Source organism: Oncorhynchus gorbuscha, linkage group LG10 (assembly GCF_021184085.1).
Source record: "Oncorhynchus gorbuscha isolate QuinsamMale2020 ecotype Even-year linkage group LG10, OgorEven_v1.0, whole genome shotgun sequence".
Classification (NCBI taxonomy): Eukaryota; Metazoa; Chordata; class Actinopteri; order Salmoniformes; family Salmonidae; genus Oncorhynchus; species Oncorhynchus gorbuscha.
The window spans coordinates 12,472,513-12,484,261 of record NC_060182.1 but is presented as its reverse complement, the minus strand read 5'-3'; the positions used below and the strand labels follow the sequence as shown (position 1 = coordinate 12,484,261).

The 11,749-nt window shown below is 43.4% G+C and overlaps 1 protein-coding gene across 2 annotated transcripts in view; it reads left to right on the top strand.

Annotated features, from left to right (window-relative positions):
* Positions 1–8,408, top strand: part of si:ch211-180f4.1 (uncharacterized protein LOC100144405 homolog) — a 14,196-nt gene extending 5,788 nt beyond the window's left edge. For both annotated transcript variants that reach the window (XM_046364918.1, XM_046364919.1), the window contains one exon: positions 3,905–8,408. In XM_046364918.1, coding sequence (XP_046220874.1) covers positions 3,993–6,221 — 2,229 coding nt within the window. In that variant the 5' untranslated portion in view covers positions 3,905–3,992 and the 3' untranslated portion in view covers positions 6,222–8,408. The remainder of the gene's footprint in view (positions 1–3,904) is intronic.
* Positions 8,409–11,749: the final 3,341 nt, after the last annotated feature.

The following is an 11,749-nucleotide window of genomic DNA, read 5'->3' as shown; positions in this document are numbered from 1 at the left end:
GTGATACTGGTGTCAGAGTACTGGCTGCTGAATGTGCCTCTGGTCTGGTTGTTGTGTTCTCCCAACTGATCCATCGCTCCTACTGTACATCCTGCTGTAAAAGCATTCTCACACACACTATTTTGTATATACCTACATTTCTATATTTTAGTTACACCCACTGATCTTTCAGCTCTGTGTCTATCCTGTCCTCCATTTGCATGTTCCAGTGTTCCACCCGTTAGAGCCCGTTGAGGTTTTAGAGATAAGGAACAGCCACGGAGCACCAGCCATTAAGAGCAGCCCAAGGGTTGGTTCCTTTGCTACTTCCTGTCAGGTTGCCATGGCATCAGGCAAGGTGGCCCTGTTTCCTGCCGCCCAAAGGAACTGTGGGGGTTACTTCCTAAGTGTGCCCCTGTTCTCTAATGTGATCAGACAGGCGTGGTGGAGACTGTCACACTTCCCAGCCAGACAGGGGCCCCAGCCCATCGCTGAGTGCTGCCAGCTCAGCGAGTACCACTCTGAAACATCTCCCAATGTAATATTAGGACTGGAGCTTGCCTCCACTGTAGCCTCCTCCATCAGATATATTTTAAAGCCACTAACCGTGCTCGGCTCTGCCCCTCTGCGGCTTAGCTTTCTCTGATGCAACTCTCCAGGGAGTCAATTTGTGTGCAGCGCTTGAAAGGAGCTGGGTAATTATTCCCATCTTGTTTTCATTTTCGTGTCTTTTCATTCTGGTTCTATTGGTGTAACTCTAGTGTGTCAATGTACCGGCTTTGTTCAGAAGATTTCAAACAAGGCTTTGTCATGCCAACGTTTCCAAAGGCTGAGCAAGAGAATATGTCTTGGGAGCGCCACAGAATACTCACACTGTGTTTTTGTGATTTGATTTGTTACCCACTTCTTTTTTTCCCCACACTGTACTTTAGTGAATAATTGAATGAGACTGTGGGTTTGCTGTCTCTTTGGTGTAAGCCACTGACAGCATGAGGTATGTGTCTATGGAGGTTTGTGGAGAAACAACAGATTTGGAGTGGGTTGACAATCGACCTCTTGACAGCTATAATTTAAAAAATCATAGTTAATACATTGGATGTGGGCTAGAGTAGTCCACGTTACTGGGTTTGAATGAGATACTAATGTTTTGTGCTGATGAATAAGTTACATTTTGAGGAAAGGCGTCTGACCTAAATACCAAAAATACCCCAGTCTACCTGCGCATCTCTCACATTTTAGAGCTATTTCTCTCATAAAACATCAAGATGGTTGAGCGTAGAAGAAACATCAAGATGGTTGAGTGGAGAAGAAACATCAAGATGGTTGAGTGGAGAAGAAACATCAAGATGGTTGAGTGGAGAAGAAACATCAAGATGGTTGAGTGGAGAAGAAACATCAAGATGGTTGAGCGTAGAAGAAACATCAAGATGGTTGAGTGGAGAAGAAACATCAAGATGGTTGAGTGGAGAAGAAACATCAAGATGGTTGAGCGTAGAAGAAACATCAAGATGGTTGAGCGTAGAAGAAACATCAAGATGGTTGAGCGTAGAAGAAACATCAAGATGGTTGAGTGGAGAAGAAACATCAAGATGGTTGAGCGTAGAAGAAACATCAAGATGGTTGAGCGTAGAAGAAACATCAAGATGGTTGAGCGTAGAAGAAACATCAAGATGGTTGAGCGTAGAAGAAACATCAAGATGGTTGAGCGTAGAAGAAACATCAAGATGGTTGAGCGTAGAAGAAACATCAAGATGGTTGAGTGGAGAAGAAACATCAAGATGGTTGAGCGGAGAAGAAACATCAAGATGGTTGAGCGTAGAAGAAACATCAAGATGGTTGAGTGGAGAAGAAACATCAAGATGGTTGAGCGTAGAAGAAACATCAACATGGTTGAGCGTAGAAGAAACATCAAGATGGTTGAGCGTAGAAGAAACATCAAGATGGTTGAGTGGAGAAGAAACATCAAGATGGTTGAGCGTAGAAGAAACATCAAGATGGTTGAGCGTAGAAGAAACATCAAGATGGTTGAGTGGAGAAGAAACATCAAGATGGTTGAGTGGAGAAGAAACATCAAGATGGTTGAGCGTAGAAGAAACATCAAGATGGTTGAGTGGAGAAGAAACATCAAGATGGTTGAGTGGAGAAGAAACATCAAGATGGTTGAGTGGAGAAGAAACATCAAGATGGTTGAGTAGAGAAGAAACATCAAGATGGTTGAGTGGAGAAGAAACATCAAGATGGTTGAGTGGAGAAGAAACATCAAGATGGTTGAGTGGAGAAGAAACATCAAGATGGTTGAGTGGAGAAGAAACATCAAGATGGTTGAGTGGAGAAGAAACATCAAGATGGTTGAGTGGAGAAGAAACATCAAGATGGTTGAGTGGAGAAGAAACATCAAGATGGTTGAGTGGAGAAGATACATCAAGATGGTTGAGTGGAGAAGAAACATCAAGATGGTTGAGTGGAGAAGAAACATCAAGATGGTTGAGTGGAGAAGAAACATCAAGATGGTTGAGTGGAGAAGAAGCAATTTCCTGACATTACGTCAACAGAGCCTGATGCTTGTCATCTTAAGGCATTCCAATCGCACTCTGCCAAAGTTCAAATCCTCTTTACTGTGAGGTCATTGGTAAACAGAGTCATTCTAATGTTTGGAGAAACCGGTGTGTGTTGACATTTCCCTATTGAAGCTGACTGGTAGTTTTCAAATAAGCTTTTTTTGGATAGCAATATGAACCTCAACATGGCAGGTATGCTAAATATATGAAAATAAATAATAATATAATATATGCCATTTAGCAGACGCTTTTATCCAAAGCAACTTACAGTCATGTGTGCATACATTCTACGTATGGGTGGTCCCGGGAATCGAACCCACTACCCTGGCGTTACAAGCGCCATGCTCTACCAACTGAGCTACAGAAGGACCACGGGATGCTTCAGTTCCATTAGTATGATAATGAGGTATTTAAAACAAGCAGTGGAATCAAAGTCTGTAATATAGAATTAGGTGCCAGTTTTCAAAATGTCACCCTTGTCTGGTTTCAGGTTTTCTTTTCATGTTGGTGTTGTTTCTGACCAGTGCGGAGGCAGAAGGGAATAACATTATTTAGCTTCCTGAGCAGTAAATGCTGTTCAACCCACTGATTCATTGTGTAACAATGCCTATTACCTGTCACCAGCCTCTCACTGCCTGCCACAGAACCCACAGAAACTAGTGGAGAGAGACCTGGAGGCACACGTCTCAACCCCACACATAAACTGATCCTAGAATTATTGTAACATGTAAATTATCGTCACAAACACATTACATTATTAAAAAGCCACATTCAAATTGGATATACACAGCTACAGTATTGATTTCTACATTTAGTTTCCTCAGGGTTAGAAGATAGATTTTGTGTCACAGAAAAGAAAACAGCCCAATGTCTGCTGTGCCATGTGGAGGTTCGGTTGAATTTACCGTGGGTTCCATAAGCTGATGGACACCTTAATGCCTTTGGCTTGACAATATGTTTTCCTGCTGGGTCAGGCTGATTTACAGAGTAACAGGAGCTCTGAATCATTCATACTGCCCCAGTCTTCACATAGACTTTTATTTCTTATAGTTGTGGCCTCCTGAGATAGCACAACATCACAGCTTTAAGGAAACCTTGTTGTCCACAATGTGTTCTACAATTACCATGAATGTTAAAAAGAGATAACTATTCGTCACCCGTTTAAGTGGGCTGCCTCATTAAATTGTATTTTTTTATTGATTTATTTGCAGGTCTGTTGTAAAACATAAACAAATACCTGCTAGACGTATCTTTACCTTAAATAAATAATAACTTACAAATGAATGATTGTTGACCATATTTACATGTGAAATGCATTATTGTCATGCAATATTTTTTACAATATGTTTTATAATTTCTTCCTACAGGATTAGACCAAAGCTCCATCATCATAGCAGAAGAAGGCACAGTTTAACCTGGCCCAGGGTTAACAGGGTTACCTCAGTCTACTGCAACATGGGAGGATCTGGGATCTGTGCTCGGCTGATGATTGTCTTTCTAATGGTGATCTCATGTCAAATTTCAGAAGCTAGTTCTCCCTGCCCAGCGCAGTGTGTATGTGAAACACGTCCATGGTACACACCTCAATCGGTATACCATCAGGCCAAGACGGTGGACTGCAATGAGCTCCATCTTAGTGGGGTCCCGTGGAATATTTCAGGTGACACTCAGGTGCTTCTCCTCCAGAGTAACAACATCTCCTCTGTGTCTGTGGAGCTCCAGAGTCTAGTCAACCTCACAGAGCTAGACCTCTCCCAAAACCACTTCACACAGATCCAAGACATTGGACTGCACAACCTGACCCAGCTTGTCACTCTCTACCTTGAGGAAAACCAAGTAAAAGAACTGCAAGATTTCTGTCTGAAGGATCTTGACAGTTTGGAAGAGCTTTACATCAACCATAACCAAATCTCCTCCATTGGGCCTAAAGCCTTCTCTGGGCTCAGAAACCTCCTGAGGCTCCATCTCAACTCCAACAAGCTGGTGGCCATAGACAACCACTGGTTTGAGTCTCTCCCTAACCTGGAGATTCTCATGATAGGGGAGAACCCCATCCTGGGGTTACAGGATATGAACTTCCACCCCTTGTCAAAGCTGCACAGTCTGGTGCTGGCTGGCATGGGCCTCAGGGAGGTCCCGTCGGGAGCTTTCCAGGGGTTGGAATACCTGGAGAGTCTGTCCTTCTTTGACAACAAGCTGACAGCAGTCCCCAAAGATGCCCTCCGGGTCCTACCAAATCTCAAGTTCTTAGACCTTAACAAGAATCCCATTGGCCGTGTTCAGGAGGGAGACTTCCATGATTTCCCCCATCTGGAGGAGCTGAGTCTGAATAACATGGAGGGCCTGGTTGCCATTGAGAGGGGGGCGTTCTCCAACCTCCCAGAGATGGCAAAACTGGAAATTTATAACAACCCCCATTTAGCTTATATTGATCGTGCTGCTTTCATTGACATGGGCGGCCTGCGCACTCTGTTAGTCCACAACAATGACATCAGCCTCTTGTCACACGAGGTTTTGTCCTCTTTCCCTAGCCTGGATGAAGTGAGTCTCCACAGTAACCCTCTCAGGTGTGACTGCCTCTCTAACTGGGGCCCAGTCCTGGGGAACCAGTCCACCCTCAAGTTGCTGGAGTCCCAAATCACCCTCTGTGCCTCCCCTCCCCATTTGGTTGGCCACGCCCTCCAGGAAGTGGTCACCACCAGCTGGAATGTTGTCAGCAACACCTGCCTCCCTCACATCTCCCTGCACACATTCCCCCCACTGCTCAATGTCACTGCTGGACAACCCCTGACTCTGGACTGTTGGGCTGTTGCTGACCCTGCACCTCAGTTCTACTGGGTGACGCCAACAGGAGACAAGGTGACCTCAGAGGCTGTCTCTGCAGTCATGGTGGACGGCAGGAGCACAAAGAAACACAGACTGCAGGAACAGGGGGCTCTGGAGATCCTCCAGGTTGAGCCAGCTGATTCTGGTCTGTACACGTGCGTGGCGTGGAACACAGAGGGGGCGGACACGCGTAGTGTGTCAGTGTACGTGGAGAAAGGAGACTGGCACGGTGGCAGGCTGAATGTCGGGGGGCACACGGTAAACACCATAATGGCCCTGGTGGTCCTGGCTAAGATCATCCACTCCCAGTCAGTGGTCCTGGAGTGGAAACTCTACCCTCCTCACTTCCACAGCCATGAGGCATCTCAACCCAAGTGGTCCAGCGCCACCATGAAGATTGACAACCCTCAGATCAGCTATACAGCCAAGGTTCCGGTTGATGTGCAAGAATACAACCTGACTCACCTGTTGCCCTCGACAGAGTACAGAGTGTGTCTGACCATGTCAGCTACAGAACAGCAGACGCAACACTCCTGCATCAACGTCACCACCAAGGAGGCCAGTTTTGCTGTGGAGATGGTGGCCCAGCCCACCAATGTGGCCCTTGCAGCTGTCATGGGCTCCATGTTTGCCATCTGCATCATGGCCCTGCTTGTGTTCTACATGGGCCGGCGTATGAAGCAGAAATCCTGCCATCACTCCCTGAAGAAATACGTGCAGCATGCCACCTCCATCCCCCTGAATGAGCTCTACCCTCCCCTGATCAACCTGTGGGAGAACGAGACTGAGAAGGAGAAAGAGGGTCCAGTGGATCCCCAGAACTCTCAGATTGACACCTCAAAGACATACATGTGGTAATAAAGGTCAAAGTGCGTAGATGTAAAAGAGACATTTAAAGACGTTTATGTACTGTACTGTATGTAATCTTAGTTACTGCTCAATCTTGAGATTTAAGAGTAAGATGTCATTGTGAAAGATAAGGTATTTTTAGACTGCAGATCTCTAGCTCAAGCACACTTAGTTGTCCCGTTGAATAAGGATCCTATTGTAATGCAGTTATGTTACATAAGGAAATATGCTGAGTGGGCCAGGTTTGATGTATCCATGGCCAAACACACCTCCACAGAAGTACACTGTAACATCAAGCATGTAAGATATTTTATTGTTTATTTAATTCACTTTCTAGATTATATTTAACTAAATATGAAACGAAACCATACTACATTTCTGCCAGAGCACTTAGGTCAAGACCTGTTCACTGCTGCGTACTAATTCCAAATCACTGTTTAGGATTTCTTGCATGTCTACCTGCATGTTTTTCCTGTGCTCTGAGTATTTAGTCAAGTACCCCTTCTCTCCTTTCCCTTTGAAATATACAGGTGTAAAGCTGACAACAAAAATGTTTCTTCTACTTGGGGGTCGTATCCTGTTGTTCTTTCTTCTTTAGATGATTACTCCTAACACATCGGACCCTGTTTCATAGCTTTAAAGGTGGACTCGGCGATGTGACGTAGATGGAGAAAGTAAACAGCATAGTGGGTCAATTTCCGCAACAACTAAGAGCGTTGAAGCGCGAGGCTCAACTTCTCCGCTTATTTTGGTGCCATGGCTACCACGCTGTGAACCCCGTGCACATGCGCATATACTGTGTGTGACTGTGTGAGAGCGAAGTCTTGCTCATATCTGCGGTGCAGCTTGTGGCAACGTAATTTCACTGAGTCTACCTTTAACAGTTCATGAACATACAGTAAGGAAATAAATGCCATTCTTGTCTGGCATTGCATTTATTGTCCATTTGTTACTGTTAGCCTGCACATGAAGAAAAAAAACAGCATTTGAATGTATGTTTATTTATTTGTTTGCTAACTTGTTTCATATATATTTATTTTCTCACATTTTATAATCGAAAAATGTGCATTATAGTTAACCTATGCAGGATAAATGAACACTACCCTCATGTTCTTTGACTTGTTCATTACCAGACCGAGATCATGATGAAGTCATGCAGAGTTGAACCTTTATTAAGATTCTCTGCATGGACAGTTAAGGGGTATTAACAACATGCGTTTTCCTTCACACACAATGCAACATTTAGTGCTATCTACTGTCTATCATGGTGGTTAATTACCACATACACGTGATTTATTTATGTTCTATTAAAAATAGATTTCTAGAATATAGCAATTTAAGGTTGCACACAATGGCCAGTTACTGCATGAGTTTGCACTATATTTTGTGGACTGTTTTTTAAACCACGCCATACAGTACAAGTGAACCTATTTAAGATGGAATATTTACTCACAATACAATGCACTTAGTTGTTGGAATATGGTCATCCAAATGTCTCCCCTGTACCAAAATATTTCAACCAAGATTCGACAGCTTGAGCATATCTGGAAAATGTCTCCAGGATATACTGCTTTTTAAACTCATAGATGTCACACAATATTTAGACACATTACATGGTTTTGCATTAGATGTAGGAAAATGCTGATTTTTTCATTTAATTTTATAACCTGATGAAGCATCCAAACATTTTATTTATGTGCTTATTTGTTTATATATTGATTGATTGATTTATGAATATGACACATATTAATCAAAAATCATTTTTTATATATATCTTGAGCTATTCAAAAACATTAAGCCAAGGAATAACATTTCAGACACAATACATTTATTGTGTGTATAGTTCCATGACAAAGAGGCTGAAATATCTTTTGATCTATCAAAATGCTGTATGTAGCAAAAGGCTGACTCTCAAAATGAAAATGAAAATGTTATTGACTAAAGCATGCCCTCTAGTGGCATTAGGTCATTAATCAAAGTACAGTGTAACGTTTCAAATGCTGTAGTCTAGAATTTGATTAAACTTGACAGTGAATTGCAGGGTATTTTGTAATATAAAGCAATCTTGTTATATTTTAATTAAACCATTAATATTCCTCAACACTTTAGACGTATCGGTCTGTGCTTCTGTAGTTAATGGGAGATGACTGTGAAGAAATGTATTTCTTGACATGAATAAAATCATTATCCCATTTATTTGAATTTCCTGTATCCATTTGTTTTGTTACGGGAACATTCTTTCTCTTGTAGTATGAAAGAGAAAACATTTCAAATTTTAGAAAATGATAGGCAGAATCTACTGCACACCCACAGCTGATTAGTGAAAGTATTCTAGGCAAAAGTGAAGAAACAGGAAAAAGTCTCTGCACACTTCCAGTCAGATGCAATTTTCTTTAATTGTGGCTCAGCTTTCGGTCAGCTGACCTTCATCAGCTCAGCAACAAGAATCTGAATGAAAATGTGCAGACTTACCTGTTTCTCAAGTTTTAGTTTAAAAAAATTATAAATCAAATCAAATGTTATTTTTCATATACATATTTAGCAGATGTTATTGGTCACACACATATTTAGCTGATGTTATTGCGGTTGTAGCGAAATGCTTGTGTTCCTAGCTCCCACGGTGCAGTAGTATCTTAACAATTCACAACAAATCACAATACACACAAATCACTGAAGACTCAAATCACTGGAGACTCATATCACTGGAGACTCATATCACTGGAGACTCATATCACTGGAGACTCATATCACTGGAGACTCATATCTCCCGCATTAGCTTTAAGCACCAGCTGTCAGAGCAGCTCACAAATCACTGCACCTGTACATAGCCCATCTGTAAATAGCCCATCCAACTACCCCATCCCCATACTGTATTTATTTATTTATTTTGCTTCTTTGCACATTCATATTCTGCACATCTACCATTCCAGTGTTTAATTGCTATATTGTAATTACTTCGCCACCATGGCCTATTTCTTGCCTTACCTCCCTTATCCTACCTCATTTGCACATACTGTATATAGACCTTTTTCTCTCTACTGTATTAATGGATGTATGTTTGTGTATTCCATGTGTAACTATGTGTTGTTGTATGTGTCAAACTGCTTTGCTTTATTTTGGCCAGGTCGCAGTTGCAAATGAGAACTTGTTCTCAACTAGCCTACCTGGTTAAATGTAGGTGAAATAAATTAAATAAAATTAAAAATCTAAAAGTAAACATATGGAAATAAAAATATATATAAATATTAGGACAAGCAATGTCAGAGTGGCATTGACTAAAATACATTAGAATAGAATACTGTATATATATATGAGATGAGTAAAGAAGTATGTAAACATTATTAAAGTGACAATATATATAAGGCTGCAACACAAGAATGATGTGTATATGGCTACCTGTGGAGATGAGAGGGGAAGAATGAAGACCAAGAAATCCATTGAATTATTTTGGATATGATATCATTAATTAATCAATAAGGCCCGAGGGTGTGTGGTATATGGCCAATATACCACAGCTAAGAGCTGTTCTTTTGCATCGCCTAGTGACTAGACACAGCCCTTAGTCGTGGTATATTGGCCATATACCACAAACCCCAGAGGTGCCTTATTACTATTTATAAAAATGGTTACCAATGGAATTACAGCAGTAAAAATAAATGTTTTGTCATACCGGTGGTATACGGTCTGATATACAATGGCTGTCAGCCAATCAGCATTCAGTGCTCGAACCACCCAGTTTATAATTGCTATTCAGTTTATAATTGCTATAATAAACTGGCTGGTTTGAGCCCTGAATGCTGATTGTTTGACAGCCGTGGTATATCAGACCGTATACCACGGGTATGACAAAACATTTTTTTACTGCTCTAATTACATTGATAACCAGTGTATACTAGCAATAAGGCACCTTAGAGGTTTGTGGTATATAGTCAATATACCACGGCTAAGGGCTCTATCCAGCCACTCCGAGTTGCGTCGTATGTAAGAACAGCCCTGAGCCATGGTATATTGGCCATATACCACACCGAGTCGTGCGTTATTGCTTAAGTAACTCTACGTAAATAAACACATTATGACTATATTTCCTCTTTGAGGAATGAAAGGATTAGGAAATTGTGAAGGTAAGGCAGGATATCAGCCCTAATTAAACTACTCGTTTAATTAGTATTCTAGTTCCTAATTCTATGGCAGCAGCATCGCCATTTGATCATTCCAAGAATTACAGCTAGTTTAGCAGCATTCTAAATGCTCTTCCCACAATGAATAGCCTATGAATTGGAAGATAACTCACATGACTTCATGCTTTTGTCACGGTCGTCCTCTTCATCTGAAGAGGAGAGGCGAGAAGGATCGGAGGACCAAAATGCAGCGTAGTATGTGTTCATGATGAATATTTAATAAAAGAAAGCACTGAACACTGAATACAAAAACAATAAACAAATAACGACTGTGAAGCTATAAATGAGACCTGTGCTGACACAAGCAACTAACATAGACAATCACCCACAAACAAACAGTGAAACCCAGGCTACCTAAGTATGATTCTCAATCAGAGACAACTAATGACACCTGCCTCTGATTGAGAACCATACTAGGCCAAAACATACAAATCCCCAAATCATAGAAAAACAAACAGACTGCCCACCCCAACTCACGCCCTGACCATGCTAAATAAATACAAAACAAAGGAAATAAGGGTCAGAACGTGACAGCCCCCCCCCCCCCAACCCTTCTAAATGACCCCACGGGACAGAGGGGCAGCTCGGGACAGAGGGGCAGCTCGGGACAGATGGGCAGCCCCGTACTGGCTGGCGGCTCTGGCGGCTACTGGCTGAATGGCGGCTCCTGGCTGAATGGCGGCTCCTGGCTGAATGGCGGCACTGGCGGATCCTGGCGACACTGGCGGCTCCTTGCAGACTGGCGGCTCCTTGCAGACTGGCGGCTCCTTGCAGACTGGCGGCACTGGCGGCTCCTTGCAGACTGGCGGCACTGGCGGCTCCTTGCAGACTGGCGGCTCTGATGGTGCTGGGCAGACGGGTAGCTCAGGCGGCGCTGGGCAGACTGGAGACTCCGGCAGCGCTAGAGAGGAAAGCTCTGGTAGTGCTGGATGGAGGAGCTCTGGCGTCTCTGGACTGAGGGGCGGAAGCTCTGGCAGCGCCGGACAGGCGGGAACACCTGTAGGGAGGAGACAGAGACAGCCTGGTGCGTGGGGCTGCCACCGGACCCACCAGGCTGGGGAGACCTCCAGGAGGCTTGGTGTTAGGAGGAGGCACCTGAAGGACCGGGCTGTGGGGGAGCACTGGAGCTCTGGTGCGCAGCCTTGGCACCACTCCCAGGCTGGATCACTGCTCTAGCCCGGACCCTCCAGAGTGCAGGCACAGGTTGAACCGGGCTGTGGGTAAGCACCGGAGAACTAATGCCTACTACGTGCACCTCTCCCTTAGGCTCCACTCCCACATTTGCCCGGCACGAGCGGAGTGCAAGCATAGGACGCACTGCACCCTCCCAGCGCCCCCGGAGACACAGTACGCAGAGCC